Below are 16,688 nucleotides of genomic sequence, written 5' to 3' on the forward strand. Positions count from 1 at the left end.
AAAGAACATGGATATGACATTACAGAGGGAGCACCTTGTAGCAAAATGGATTGGAATTATACTTTAGGATGGTGTGCAGCTTGTTTATTCAAGGAAGCTGATTGTGGTTACCATTTCAGCTCATTGTTTCCCTCTGACATTCAGATTTCCTTTACCCAAAGTTTTCTGAACATTTGACATATGCGTGGAGTAGTAAGAATGCACATTCCTATGGCTAGAGATTGCATAGTGTAACATTGAAAGGGTTTAGTTACTCTTGATAAAATCCGAAGAATCATTTTGGCAATTTCCCTGTTTCCTAAGATGTATTTAATTATTCTAGTTATCTTTAGATTCGTAACACTTGCTTCCAATATTGGCTGCTTTTCACCAGTGGTTATCAGTAGATGTTCTGCATAGACGTGTTCAACACCACACAAAGTGTGTCATGAAAAACAATAAAGCACAAATGCTTTTCCTTTCTGCTTCATTTCAAACCTTAGAGAAATTTGTCAGAGTAGATTTATGTTAACTCTATATGTTCCTTGATATTTGAAAAAGAAAGGAAATGAGAGGTAGCTCTCCTTTTTGTACGATAGCAAGGAAAATGTGGACTCCCCTGCATGATTCTTCAGCAAGTTAGAATTCTTATTTCATATCTTACACAAGTTTTAAATCTATCCAGAGTTTGTTTTTAATCAACAGCCTTTACCCCCTTGTGATTGTCAGACTTGCATCTACCTTTGTTTTCTGGTAAAAACAATAATAATGATAATCTTTCAGTTCTGATGTGAACTGCAGTAAGATCTAACAATAGTCTTGAGCACACAGACATTATACATTCTACTCTGAAAAGGATTGCAGAATATCTCTTAAAACTCAACAAAAGAATTTTTCTTAAAAACCCTCTAAGATACAAAGGAATAAAACTGAGACATAAATATGCAGTGAGTCAATTGTTCATATGATTAAAAATAAGTACCTTCTTTATAATGAAAAGGAAAAGTAGCTCAATTTGTTCCTTAAATATAACTAACCAAAACAAATCTTAGCTGGCAATTTGAAGTTGCTGATGTTTCTTGGAAAGAGTTCAGATTCTCAGGTTGATGCAGTGTTCCCTCCCACAACTCTGACATGTATATAAATTCTGAGCTCTGCAAAGTCCACTGCCACTTCTCTTCGGGAACTAACTGCAACGGAGAGACTCAATATGATTCCCTTCTTACCCGTGTTTTCTCTGCTATTGCTGCTTGTTGTTAACCCTGTAAATGCCAACAATCATTATGACAAGATCTTGGCTCATAGTCGTATCAGGGGTCGGGAACAAGGGTAAGTGAGTGGTTTGGTTTTATAAACCGTTTTTCTTTTTCCTTAGCTTGTTATGTGTTCAAGTATGCATAAAGTTTCTCATATATGCCTCAGGGTTTTTTTTCTAATTATTATAAAGTAATAGGAAAAAAGGAAAATGTGAGTATTCTGTGATTTATCTATGCATTTTTTAGCTTTAACACTTAATTACTCTCTAAATAACTTGAATATAACTGCTTTTTTCTGAAATGTTATATATAATTCTAATCTAATTAACACAATTTAGCTGAGCATTCTTTTATGATTCCATTTATTTATGTTTTTATTTTCTTCCAAAAATCTGAAATTGAGTTTTCAAAATTAAAAAATCTATTGTTAGGAACTATCATATGTATGTAAACAGCTTTGAAATATCTCACATGATGTTAGAGAAAATTTTATTTAAATTACATATGAAGGTTAAATACTGGGTAATTTAACTAGTTCTCTGAATTCTTTGAAGCATTTAAATTACTTTTAAACTCTGAATTCTGTAAAATTTGCAAAGGTAATTTATATTTTATAGAACGAATGCAATTACAACTAAGCATTTTTAAAATTACACATAATTTTGTAACTTATCCAACCATTTATAATTTTTTAAGTGGATCTTGGCACTTCTTCCTATGCCTCACAGGGATTTTCATAATGTTCACAAGCTTCTTTGACTTATAGTGAAATAAGACCTCTATCCCTTTAAGAGGGAAAGGGGAACCTTAAAATTGTGACAGAGGATGTTCTAATCTGTTACTTCCATTCAAAAAGATAAATTCTCCTTTGTGCAACCATATTATTTCAAAGTTAATTTGAGCACTCATTTACTTCTGTGATTACTTACCTAGAAAATTACAGAGTGTAGTGTCTGTGTACATAATAAATCTTGTCTCTTTTGCTCTCTGACCTCTCATTGTTCCAGAGAGCGCTCAAGTTATGGCCATCCTCCAAATGAACACATGTTTGGTCTAAAAAGCGTCAGTAGATTATCTACTATTAAAAGTAATAGGGCACATAGAAATAAAATTATGTTAATACTGTTTGAATATTCCTATTTGTTTAACTTTTTGAAACGCTTGTATTTTACTTTCAGAAATGAATAATTTTTCTCTCCCCCACCCCCGCCACCTCCTATAGACTTTTGGTTTTTCAACAATTCAGTAGGATTGTCTCAATAATTAGATTTGTGCAAGGCTAGAATCTTGTCTTTGAATATCAAATCCACATCTCAACATTTTCTTCTATCATCTGATCTTTAGACATGAAAAACTAGTCATTGTTAGGACATTAACTTTTTCCCTTTCCCTCTATCCTCCAGCCCAAATGTCTGTGCCCTTCAACAGATTTTGGGCACCAAGAAGAAATACTTCAGCACTTGTAGGAACTGGTATAAAAAGTCCATCTGTGGACAGAAAACGTGAGTCTCTTTTTTTTTCATAACATGTCAGTTCCAAAAACAACATCATGATGTATATGCCTTCCCCTGGGTGTACACACCATTCTTCTTGAAAATACTGACCAAAATTGTGGGAGTTATTTAAAGAAAACAAAGGAATACATACTTGAATAAAGAAGTTCTCCCTGCATCTCCAATATTACTATTAGAACTCAGATTTCCTCCTGAATACATGTGACGTGGAGGCCAGAAGGAAGCAGATCACATGGCTCAGGATTGGGTATAGAATCCGTGTGAGTAAATGATGTTGTTTCTACTCCTGGTTTGGCCCTCTTTTATCTTAGGCAAGTCACTTAACTTCTGTGACTTGGTTTCCTCATTTTATAAAAAAGTGGGCCAGAAGAACAAACTGATTTAAAATATCAGAGTTTCTGAGGCAAAAAGTTAATGTTTGCCTCTAGTCATTTGGAAATTGTCTAAAGTATTCCAGTTTACCTCAGAGTTTTCATCAAAGTTTAAAGTTAAAAAATACTTGAGTTTTATCTATTTATTTAATCCGGTGATTCTCAGTTCAAGATGCTCCATCCCCAGAGGTCCACAAGGTGATAATGGAAGCTCATCATTATAGTTAATATCTCAATAGCCCAAAGGATGATTGTTTTAACATATGTTTCACTGATTAGTTTAAAATTTGAAAGCATTATTTATTACTTAATAAACATGCCTTCTGGTTTATTTTACCAATAAATATTGGTGGAAAAAAGTAATAAACACTCTGGACTTGTTAAGGTCAAGAACCACTCCTGTGATCCAAAATCTTCATTTTACAATGAGGGAGACCAGTCATAAATAGGGCAAGTAATGCAATCAGGAAGGTTTAGGTGCCATCTGCAGTCAAGAAAACAGTGCAAGTGGCTCCTTCCTGCTTCCTATTAATTTGAAGTCCACCCTCAGTGAAGGATGCCTTGACAATCAAAAGACCCCAGGAAGAACTTGCTTAATACATCAGCATTAAAATTCAGTTACCCTAAGTTCGGGTGGAAGAATTGATCAGAAACTTATTTTTAAGTTAACAATATTGGTATAAATACTAAACATGGGCCAGGAGTGGTGGCTCACACCTATAATCCCAGCACTTTGGGGGGCCGAGGCAGGTGGATCACTTGAGGCCAGAAGTTCGAGACCAGCCTGGCCAACATGGTGAAGCCCGTCTCTAGTATAAAAAATACAAAAATTAGCCGGATGTGGTGGTAGGCACCTATTTGGGAGACTAAGGCAGGAGAATCGCTTGAACCTAGGAGGTGGAGGTTGCAGTGAGCCGAGATAGCACCACTCTACTCCCGAATGGGCAACAGAGTGAGACTCTGTCTCAGAAAAAAAAAAACTAAATATGGAATCACTTAACCTCTTGTAGACTTACCTGTAAAACATGGATTTAATAGCTATATTATAGAGTTTCTGAGAAGATAAAATGAATTGATAAATGTGAAATTACTAAGTAACCATAATGCATAATATCAATTGTTCTTAAAATTAAACTCTTTTAAACAAATGCATAGATGTAGACAGGAAAGGAAGTTGTGACCAGATGCCTATTTGGAATGCACAAGATTGTCTTTATTTTCTAAGTAAGAACCATGTATACAAGGCATTTAAGCTTAGCTGGGTTGCATCTCCACTTGGTAAACAAGTCTAGGGCACCAGAGGACTTTGCTGACCATCCCCTGCTCATTGGCTTAATAGAGTTTCAACCTGATGTTATCTTTTGACCTGAACATTATTCCTATTACCGTGCAGACTTCTGCTAGACTTGTGAGTCATTCACACAATTATAATGCAATCAGTTGTTAACAATGATCTCTGCCATGCTACAAGCTAGGCCCCAGCAGGGACTCTAAGGCTCTGAGTTTTCCTCTTTGTTATTTATATTCTCGGATACCATGAAGCATATTTGAAATGCACACTAACTAGATAAGAAAGGACCTTCACCCTGAAATGTTAGGGAGAATGCTTATTAAATCCTTCCTAGAAGACAGAAGAATGCCATCAGTTTACTTTAACCATCTAAATATATGAGAGATGTCAAGGCTTGTACAGAGGCTATGCCAAAATTCTTTCTTGCTTTCCACTAAAAAAAAATCACGACTTTGAAGCCTGGCTTTCTTTTTTTTTTTTTTTAACCAGAAATGTAACAGTGTCTCCTTTGTTCAATTGTATTAGCTTTTTTTCCTAAAGTGGCTTCATTTTCAAAAACATAGTTACATCTGGGCACTGAAATAAATGTAAATGCTAATTTCAAATAACCAAAGAAATCAATACTATTCACAGGAAGACTGACTGGTCTGCCATCTGCTTGCTTCTGCTGAAATTTCCAGAGATATCATCAGGACTTTATGATCAGATGACAGAAATGTTTGCCTTTCAGCTGAACAGTTGCTCTGGGGATTTGAGAAAAGTAAACTGAGCAGGCCTAATGAAAAACGTGAAGCTTCCTAGGGTCAAGATATTGTCCAAAATATATATTGGTCTAATGATACAGTATTCTGGAAATTTCCTCTAGAGAATGTACATGATATTTTTAGCTGGCATCTCATGAAATGTTAGATACTATTCTGAAAACAAAAATAAATTTCTCATGTTTAGAGCTATGTACAGCAATATTTTTTTACTCTTGTTTTGCCCTACTGACCATATGGGAACATTGAGTTTTGGGTAGCATAAATGTTCTTCTGAAAAAAACTGCTTTTTTTTTTCTTTTTCAAAATCTCTGCTCAGAGATAACCACATTGTTCAATTATCCGCTGATATTACAATGAACTGTTGGAATTTTATCTCATCTACTGCATTAATTCTCTACATTACGACTGACCTTTGTTATATTAGCATTTGCTAATAATAATTTTTTGTTAAATTTCCTTTTCTAGTCACTATTTTACTTCAAGTAAGTATTATCAATCTATGGACTAAGCACATTTGTATCTCATTTTTTAAATTGTTTACAACATATGCTAAAGCTAATATATAAGCAATTATTAATCAATCTTTTGACATCCAGTAATTAGATTTATTCACAAGAGCTCATGTAAATAAAATTATTTAGAGGCTCTATTATGATTTGCATAAGACTCCTATATACCTTCTATATGTTTCCAATACCAACTATTCTTCAAACTATATTAAAATTAGAGAATAACTTGAAGTGTGTATTTCCCATTTAATTTTGTCTGTATTTTTAGCTATCTATTATTCTTAAGCCAATATTTCATGCCAGGAATTTTTTATTAACAAATAGAGAATGAGGATCCAAGGTTATAAACAGGACTACAAATCCTAGATAATTACTTAGTGTAGCAGGGTTCAATTTGAAAACATTTATTTACTTTTATTCAACTCTGTAAAATCATCTCTTACATCATTAAAATTTTTGCTTCTTGATAGTTTGCTTTTATCATTTTTATCATACTAAAAAAAGATTTTATTCTTATACTTGGCAATCTCTTTCATGTCTAAATTATTTTATTCATTCATACTTCTTGAATACAATTAAGACAACTAGATAAAAAGCCAGAAAAGAAATAGCATCTGAACTAGCTGATTTATGTTTAATTAGTGAATTACAAAATAATTAATCTATAATTGTCATAATCTATTTGACATGATATACATCAATTAAAAATTACAAAATGATGTGCATTTATTTTTTGCTTGTTATAATCCCCCTATTTCTAATTGTTTGTTTGATACATGTACCTTTATATTTCTATTGAAAGGAAACATAAGTAACTATGTAAAATTTGAGTTAAAATAGGCTATGTATGTTAGATGATGAAATCCAGAAAATATTCTATGAAATGTGAAAAAAATAAAAATTAGGATTATATTATAATATTAATAATATAATTATATATTAATATAATCAGTTTTTATTTTGTAAGCAATTATATATATCATTTTAAATTACTATTTTCTCTCAAAATATAGTAAATTAGATAAACTTATTTTTTGTATATCGTGATATCTTGAATTTTCTGGTCTGTTACCTTATTGCCTATAGAACTTAACACATTTTGTTAACTTTAAACAGGATGCCATTTTCTTGAATACTAAACTCTAATATTAAAATAAACTTACTTAGATTATTTTTATCAAATTTTACAAAAATAAAAAGATTTTAAAGTTTATATATAATATAATACAATTAATAATTCTACCAACAATTCAAACCAAATATAGCATTATTTTATCTAGCAATGAGATAGCATGTTATGGACTCCAATGGGTCAGTGTGTTTTCTTATGTTCCCAATTATATTAAAGCACATTTCTAGCCATTGTTAGTTTACAAAATGATGTCAACAGCATTATTTCATTTGAGATTCACAATTACTCTGTGAGTAAATATTATAGCTACTATATTCATGTTAAATGCTTGGGGAAACAGGGACTCCTGTTGATTCAATGACTTGCTCAAGGTTCACATGTCAACCAAGTAGTAGAACTGGGACCCAAATGTCATTCTTCTTGATCAACATTATGGAACTTTTCTGTAGTAACATGAGACTGTAGTGAGAAATCAAACTCATATAAACATAGAAAAAATCGGCCGGGCACAGTGGCTCACGCCTGTAATCCCAACACTTTGGGAGGCCCAGGCGGGCAGATCATGAGGTCAGGAAATTGAGACCACAGTGAAACCCCGTCTCTACTAAAAATACAAAAAATTAGCCGGGCGTGGTGGCGGCGCCTGTAGTCCCAGCTACTCAGAGAGGCTGAGGCAGGAGAACGGCGTGAACCCGGGAGGCGGAGCTTGCAGTGAGCCGAGATTGCGCCACTGCACTCCAGCCTGGGCGACAGAGCAAGACTCCGTCTCAAGAAAAAAAAGAAAAAATCAGGGGGAAAAAAAAAACCTGATTTTTAGAATCTCAACAAATGTAGTCAATAAGTGAAATATTTTGTCAAATTTATGTCAAAATGTATCCTATTTAGTTTCTCATTTTAATATTGATTTTCTTCCAATGTACAGGACTGTGTTATATGAATGTTGCCCTGGGTATATGAGAATGGAAGGAATGAAAGGCTGCCCAGCAGGTAAAATCTCAATTTCTTGAATTAAATAAGGAATTATACGCAAAGAAAGGGTTGAGGTGGCTTGTGGAGAAGCCAATTGTGTATGTGTGTATTCAGCACCATCCTAAATCCAAGATATATCCCTCCTATTTTTGTGTTAATCATGAATTTATCAGTGATAAAATATAAGAGCACATTTCTCATGCACTGGATGCTGGGCAATACAACAGAAACTTAGTCATAAATTTAAATTAGTTCAGCTTCCCTTCAGGAACAAAACTCTTTACAAAATCCTGTTCTTTGAACTTGTCTAGGAACATGGAACTTAACTACTTGGCAAAACTTCATCTTCTCTAGTCGAACAGCTCTGATTTTATAATATTCTTTATACTGAAATTTGGTTTCCTCTACCTCTGCCAACTAGAGAAAAAAAAATAGCTCATCTATTTCCTCTTTGAAATGGCAGCCATTCAGATATTTCATGCCAATCACCACGCCTTTCCTCCAGCTACCTTCTCTTCTTGATTAAAGTCTTCTGTTCTCTGGCTAACCATCCCCAATTCTTCTAATATGACATAGACTTTGAAGCCCTCCCATTATAACACCAACCCACAGAAAGTCTCTAGTCCAGTAATCTTTTTTCTGAATATAAACCTAGACTGATATTTAAAGTCCATCCATGTGGGTCTGAGCATTTAAGACAATACCAAGATAAGTACCTGATTTGGGGACACCTTGTACTTTGGATAATGTCATTGGTAACCATGTTACATCATTAGCTTATATTGAATTTGGAATCAATTAAAATTGATTACAGTTTTTTTTACATACACTATTAAGTCAGGTCTCTAGGATTTGTTTTTCTCAATTCAGGCATAGGAATTACATGAAACCTTGTTAAATTTAACCTTCTTCATTTTGACTCAATTTCTCCATCTTTTTAGGGTCTTTTAAAATCCTGGTTTTATACTTAATAGTTGTGTCACCAAATCTAAGGATATTCACAAATTTTAATAACCATTGATTCTATGCTATTAATCAAATTATACTAATTTTCAAATAAATAGAGTCAGAAAAAATAAGTTGACGGCACATTACTAGATAAATCCCTTCAGGCTGACATTCACACGTGAATCTTCTGACGTTCGGGAGAAATAATCTGGAAGGATTACACATTTTAAATTATTTGCTCCAAGAAATTATAATGAAAACAAGCAGGCCTACATATTTTTAGGGACCCAAATCTATAAAAATGATAGATTTAAATAACAGATAATATTGAATTATAACTGAATTATTATTGACATAGCAGGATTGAGATCTAAATAGGTTAAATGTTCAACCAGGATGAGTGTTTAAATTTTTTTTCCTCAACACAAAGGATATGTAAAATATTGTTTTTCAGTAGCATTTTATTATTTAGCACTCAAAAGATAATTTTTATATAAATATGATTATTCATATAATTGTATTACTAAAATTATTAAATGTCTTGGGAAACATAGCTAAAGTTTAAATGATTATGAATAATATCCTGAGAATATTATCCCCAGTACTGATTCATTTCTCCATTATTTCAGTTTTGCCCATTGACCATGTTTATGGCACTCTGGGCATCGTGGGAGCCACCACAACGCAGCACTATTCTGACGCCTCAAAACTGAGGGAGGAGATCGAGGGAAAGGGATCCTTCACTTACTTTGCACCGAGTAATGAGGCTTGGGAAAACTTGGATTCTGTAATTCATTATTTTTATCAATATATTTATTTTTTGCTGTTATTGTTATTTCATTTTAACTGATGTATTAACTTGGATATTAGTAGAAATCTTATATCTTTCTATTGTACATATATGAGAATACCTAAAGGGATGATTTATTGAGGGAAGTAAAATATCTTAATACATCCACAAATAGAATAACTCTCCAGGAGACTTACACGTTAATTTTTTTAAGAAGGGGAATCAAGAATCAGCTAAAAGGGCACTTACTATTCTATTTTGCTCCTTTCCTCTTTCCTGTTTGTTTGTGAGGATATGTATGTAATTTCAGATAACATGTCTAACAGAAAGGTAAGTTAAGAAGCCTACTGAAATTTAAAATTATCATAAGCTGTATTATACAGCAATATTTTATTACATATGTTTAGTTATATGTATATATATGGATGTTCAGGTTGTCAAATTTGTATACATGTATGTGGATAGTTAAATGAAATGTGAAAATACATTTGATTTTCAGACTTTTGTGCACAGTCTAATTTACAGTGCCTTAAATTATTACTCAATTTCCGAATCTATAAAACTGATATAAAAATACATTCCTACTTTCTACTAGATATGGAGATGAATTGATAATTATTACTAGAGTCAAATATACGTAATAAAATGTAGGCATTATCTTGCTACATTAGCTGTGTGGTTAATTGCTTGATTATAGAAATCGCTCCTCTGGTTGTCTTTCACCGTATCTCTAACCACCTCTCCAGTTCGTTTTGCTGACTCATCTTCTTCCTTGCCTTAAAGAATTGAGCAATGAGAACACATGGACACAGGAAGGGGAACATCACACACCGGGGACTGTTGTGGGGTGGGGGGAGGGGGGAGGGACAGCATTAGGAGATATACCTAATGCTAAATGACGAGTTAATGGGTGCAGCACACCAACATGGCACATGGATACATATGTAACAAACCTGCACGTTGTGCACATGTACCCTAAAACTTAAAGTATAATAATAAAAAATAAAAATAAAAAAAAGAATGGAACTTATAAGAATTTCTTCCAGCAACTTGACTCTGCTCTTTAATGCACTTATCATGGTTTCAACTATCACTTTAGTGCATACAAACATTAAACCTACGCTTGTCGTTCGGACTTGTTTCTTCTTGGAACCTCAGTAGAATATTTCTACTGTTTATCTTAGTATTCATCCTTGGATATACCATCTGCATCTTTAAACAAAAGTTATCTAAAACATATGCAATTTTCTTTCCCCCCATAAATAATTGTTTTTTTGGTGTCTTTTCCCCACAATTGGCAGTACCAGTCTCAATGTTCAGACTTGAAATTTGTAAGCCATCCTTACCTCCCCTTTCTCCAATTCTTAAAAACTGCTGTTAGCCTTATCTCATGTTTCATCTAAAGTGATCCCCCTAATATTCTAATTTCTGCTGTACATTACCACTCAACCTTCCTGAAGCCTGGTTCTAATCATTACATCCCAATGCCACAAAATCTTCAGCGGTTCCTCATTGCCAGTTTATTTCACTCCTTCTTAGGGCATTAAAGTCATCCATGTTATTGTCCCACATACCCTTCTAAATTTCTTAGTATTATCTGAGAAACATAAAAGTATGTATTAACCAAACTGGACAACTTTTGCTCTCTTGGCATTCACCCTGTGTCAGCACTGGACTTAGAAGACCACCACACATTCCTATTCATTTAAATCTCATGGTCTATCTCCAACCTACTTCTGAATAGCTGTTCTTTCTTATTTGAGCTCTGAAAGCATTTTTCCCCTCTGTCCTATATCTTACTCTGTCTACTTTTACCTTTTACCTACTGCTATATGATAAACGGTTGTGACTTTTTGCTTTACTTATCATTATATTTCCCATAGCATTGAGTAAAGCATAATATAATACATGGTGTTGGATAGATAAAAAGGTACAGGATGGTTGAATTCTTGAATTTGTTATGGAATAAACACGAAACCCTTGTTAAAACTTAAGTGTTGCATACAAATATAATGTCATTTTTGTTTTGTTTTGTTTGCCATTTAAAATATTTTAAATATGTGATAATTTCATATCTCCCTTTCTTATCATTTTATTATTTATATCAAGATTGTCTCTTCTTCAACATATTCACTTTAAAAATTGTGTTCTAAGTACTGTATCACATTCAGGATCCTTAACTAAGTATCTGAACTTACAAAATTCCTTAACCAATTAGAATAATATAATTTTAAGTTATTTATGTCAATTTTGTATGACCATCTGATAATGCAATGAGAAAATAGCAAGAGACTAGAAATAGGGTGATCATAAGACTTCTACTAATGTTCCACAATAAATTGAATTTCTATCATTGCAATTTTTCCTAGGATATCCGTAGAGGTTTGGAGAGCAACGTGAATGTTGAATTACTGAACGCTTTACATAGTCACATGATTAATAAGAGAATGTTGACCAAGGACTTAAAAAATGGCATGATTATTCCTTCAATGTATAACAATCTGGGGCTTTTCATTAACCATTATCCTAATGGGGTAAGTTTTATCAGTAAAAAGTACACTTATGAAAAATACCTTCTTTAATTTTGCCTATACTTTTTATATAATGCTCACAAAAATAATAAAATGCTAGTGAGAATAAGGTAAGTGCTCTATTATGACCTTACCCCCAAATCTAGGGCATGTAAATTTCCAATCTGGTTATTAATTTCTACTAAAGAGTGATTGTAAAGGACAAATTACATGAACAGTTCGTTGACAGTAGACAGGTATTCTAAAAAAGGAAATTTTAGTAGCTGATGTGTTTGAAATAATTTATTGTAGTAGCAAAAAGAATAATCAAAGAATGAGTGTTCTTTTACTCCCCCTCTAGCTACTGCATTAACTGAAGTACTTGTGTGTTTGGATCAGATTTTGTGGGAAACTGCCAACGGGGTCATAGGACTTTTTCCACAGCCAGCCAAATTATCAGGGACAAAAGAGGTCAATGATGAAACAATATTTAGGAAGTTCTTGTAATATAACTAATTACATCTATACAATAATTATTTGTTTCTCCCTCTCGAAACTTAAATTTTAGGACTGATTAGACTTCTTTACATAATTCATTGACCCACATTAAAAAGTTTATGACTATTTGCATAAAAGAGAGGGAGAAAAGCAATAATTTAAATGAAAAAAACACCTTTGCCTTATGTTGTTAGATATGTTAAATATGACTAGACTTGGCTTCTCAGCTGGTTCCCTTTTCTCTTACAGTTTCTTTTTTAGATATAACAACATGTAAATCTTCATCCACAGCGTTTACATTTAGAATGTAGTTTCCTGTATGTTACATTTACTAGTATACATGAAAAACTGGCAATATGGGCTTGCAGTCCCAGTGGTCAATGGATACCTCTGGTTTCAGCACTTTGATTTTTCCAAATAATTATAGGTTGTCACTGTTAATTGTGCTCGAATCATCCATGGGAACCAGATTGCAACAAATGGTGTTGTCCATGTCATTGACCGTGTGCTTACACAAATTGGTACCTCAATTCAAGACTTCATTGAAGCAGAAGATGACCTTTCATCTTTTAGAGTAAGTCCAAGAGCAGATTGTCTTGAGTCATTGAAATCCCTCCTCTTTTGTCAAAATCTAAAAACAAAAAAAATGCTATTAAATCTGGCAAAAATGTAACCAACATATTTTTTGAGAGGACTACTATTTTCATTTTACACAGGAGAAACTATCTCATATGAAATAATAATATTTCTGTGGACGTGATAGAGTAATGGTTAGTCATGTGACTGGCGTGTATTTAGCACATTTAGAACGTGTTCATCTGCTCTCATCATCTCATCATACATACTGCTGGATATTGCTACAGTCCCACAAACATGGGCAGAATTCTCATTCTTGCAAACACAATTTGAAGAAAGTTGGAAAAGACATGGTTGTGTCAAAAAGTAATATCTTGAAGATCTAACAACAACAAACCTCTATAGTGTAGGAATCAGCTCCTTCATATCAGCCTAGGCTAACTGTGTTGTAATTTTCTTTTGGATTTACGATGTGAAAGTCTCTGAAAAGCACATTTGTGTTTCAGGCAGCTGCCATCACATCGGACATATTGGAGGCCCTTGGAAAAGACGGTCACTTCACACTCTTTGCTCCCACCAATGCGGCTTTTGAGAAACTCCCACGAGGTGTCCTAGAAAGGATCATGGGAGACAAAGTGGCTTCCGAAGGTAGTTAAATGTCTTCCTCTCTAAGGAGTCTCCCAGCATTCTGAGAGGGGAATAAAAAAGAGGCTAGTCCTTGCCAATAATATTAGTTTTAATAAGCAAAGGCAAGGAAAAATTTTTATTCTGAGATGTACTATAAGTCTTCGAAAAGTCCTTAAAAGAGTAGGCAGAGTATAATTCTTAAATAATAAGAATACTCTTAAGATCACATTCTTTCATATTGCTTTCAAGTAAATAAGTAGCAGATATTCAGAAGGATTAGCAGGTGTTGGAAAGAAATATTAGATCATCAAATTTTAATATCGTATGCATGTTATGCAATGCTTTTAATTCTGTATTTATGCCAAAAGATATTGAGCTGTGAGAACTGTGTGGTTCTCTTGGGCCTCTAATTACTGATACACAGAAGAATTTGGTGGCTTTCCAAGCTTCCTTTCTGTTGTCAGATAGGTTTTACATTGTGCTTGCATACTTCACTTACTCAGCCTATCCCAAAATACATTGAACCAATTTAAGATGAGAAAATTTTAGGATGCAGGATAGATATAATGTAGTTGAGGCATAGATCCCTCCAGAGGTCCTTCAATAAATCATCTTTATTTGGTTACTTTCTAGAAGTTGCCTTCCAGAAATAATTTGTCTTATCCTCAGCCTCTGTCAACCTCATTACATGTTATGTACAAATATTCTGCCATGAGCAGCTATTACAAGATCCTGCTCTTGGGTATTTTGGAATTTAACAGGCTTCCCTTTTTTTCTCTTTTGGTAGAGAGGGATCTTGCTGTGTTTCCCATTATGGTCTTGAACTCCTGGCCTCAAACAATCCTCTCACCTAGGCCTCCCAAAGTGTTGGGATTACAGGTGTGAGCCATTGTGCCAGTCAAAGGTCTTCTGAAAGGAACAATTCTTGCTTTCAGATCAGGAGTTACTTTTTTATGATAGCTAGAACTCAACCTACCACGTTTTCTAATACTGCACCAATCATTTCTTGAAGCTGATCTCCTCTTATTATTCCTACGAAGCTGAGCTGTTTCTATTTTATAGTTGATAGGAAAAAACTTCTAGAACATAAACAGGATTTTAAAGCTGTTAGTGAATCCTTAGGTCTTACTACCTTTTAAGGAATACTTAGTTCCACGATGAAACACATCTTTTCAGGGTCAAATGTTATTTCCCTTGATCTGAAAGCTAGCTATTTTTATTGTATTCTCCAGCTCTTATGAAGTACCACATCTTAAATACTCTCCAGTGTTCTGAGTCCATTATGGGAGGAGCAGTCTTTGAGACGCTGGAAGGAAATACAATTGAGATAGGATGTGACGGTGACAGTATAACAGTAAACGGAATCAAAATGGTGAACAAAAAGGATATTGTGACAAACAATGGTGTGATCCATTTGATTGATCAGGTCCTAATTCCTGATTCTGGTAAGCAAAGTTTTTTTGTTTTTATTTTTGTCTTTTTACTTACTATAATTTACTAATTATGCTGTCTCAAGGAGTAAGTCCATGAAAAATGAATGTGCAGTATAAAGAATGGCATGCAAAGCACTAACACAATAAATAGTGAGCTACTTGAGCACTCCATAGACAGGCAGTGTAGTGATGGGCACCCCATGCGTGAATCTTTGGCCTTCTAGGGTTTCTGACATCTAGTATTTATAAACGTTTTCACAGTGCCAGAGTTTTTCTTGGAAACAGAAGGAAAGATCTAACCAAATGGTCAGCTTTGGATAAATGAAAAAGCTATGGAACTCACAGCGTAGAGAGAGAGATGAGAGATGAACAATAGAGAATTAAAGAAACATGTAGTAGGAAGATAGAAAAAATATTTTCCTTCTGAAATTCATTGTGATTATCAACTCCCACCAAAAAATGGAAGTGGAACTCTCTTATTAGGGAGGAGGAGGATGTCTTATCACATTGACATTGCAGTAAATGGCTTACAATATTAGAAAAGAGTCAGGAATTGATTTACTAGTTTCATGATGGAGATAATAGCAATGATGACATTGTTGGGATGGTGATGGTTTATTTTTCAGCCAAACAAGTTATTGAGCTGGCTGGAAAACAGCAAACCACTTTCACGGATCTTGTGGCCCAATTAGGCTTGGCATCTGCTCTGAAGCCAGATGGAGAATACACTTTGCTGGCACCTGTGAATAATGCATTTTCTGGTATGTGCTGGACACTGTTGTTCCTGCTGTCTGCCTACACACCTTTTTTTCTTTATGATGATTGTTTGCAATAAGAAATAATAAATGTTTTATGAGGTGTTGATTAGTTTCTGCATTGGCTACACATACAATGTGTTAACACTACATGGTCTCTACCAAAATGTTCTTCATTTCAAAACATTTCATTATAATGGATAATAACCTACAGAGAGTGAAAGTTTGTAGTTAAGACTATTCAGGCCAGGCGTGGTGGCTCACACCTGTAATCCCAGCACTTTGGGAGGCCAAGACAGGCAGATCACTTGAGATCAGGAGTTTGAGACCAGCCTGGCCAGCATGGTGAGAACCCATCTCTACTAAAAATACAAAAATTAGCCAGGTGTGGTGGTGCACTCCTGTAATCACCCAGCTACTCGGGAGGCTGAGGAAGGAGAATTGCTTGAACCTAGGAAGCAGATGGGGCCACGCACTCCAGCCTGGCGACAGAGTGAGACTCTGTCTCAAAAAAAAAAAAAAACAAAATTTAAAAAAAAGCATATTCAGTTTCTCTGTGAATCTAATATTTCCAGCACAATAAGGATGCATTGATAGATCTTTAAAAAAATAAAACTGATTTGTTTATTTGATACCAACATAATAATATTTAGAAATAAATAGGTATTTTGCATCTCAAAATTTGGACAGTAAGGGTATCAACTTACAAATAAATAAAATGAAGAGACTATTATACACTTCTATATCATGATGGAAACTGGTATAT

At 34.1% G+C, this 16,688-nt stretch overlaps 1 protein-coding gene across 8 annotated transcripts in view; it reads left to right on the top strand.

Moving 5' to 3' along the window:
- The first annotated feature begins 1,071 nt into the window (after positions 1-1,071).
- Positions 1,072-16,688, top strand: part of POSTN (periostin) — a 35,908-nt gene continuing 20,291 nt past the window's right edge. For 6 of the 8 annotated variants that reach the window (XM_003270289.3, XM_030818504.1, XM_003270288.3 and 3 more), the window contains exons 1-9: positions 1,154-1,308; positions 2,639-2,737; positions 7,739-7,803; positions 9,363-9,520; positions 11,893-12,057; positions 12,959-13,105; positions 13,614-13,755; positions 14,967-15,179; positions 15,794-15,928. In XM_003270289.3, the coding sequence (XP_003270337.1) occupies positions 1,190-1,308; positions 2,639-2,737; positions 7,739-7,803; positions 9,363-9,520; positions 11,893-12,057; positions 12,959-13,105; positions 13,614-13,755; positions 14,967-15,179; positions 15,794-15,928 (1,243 nt within the window). In that variant the 5' untranslated portion in view covers positions 1,154-1,189. Of the gene's footprint in view, positions 1,309-2,638; positions 2,738-7,738; positions 7,804-9,362; positions 9,521-11,892; positions 12,058-12,958; positions 13,106-13,613; positions 13,756-14,966; positions 15,180-15,793; positions 15,929-16,688 lie in introns of all 8 variants that reach the window. The other 2 variants (XM_003270291.3, XM_003270293.3) reach the window with 1 other exon arrangement.

Source organism: Nomascus leucogenys, chromosome 9 (assembly GCF_006542625.1).
Source record: "Nomascus leucogenys isolate Asia chromosome 9, Asia_NLE_v1, whole genome shotgun sequence".
Taxonomy (NCBI): Eukaryota; Metazoa; Chordata; class Mammalia; order Primates; family Hylobatidae; genus Nomascus; species Nomascus leucogenys.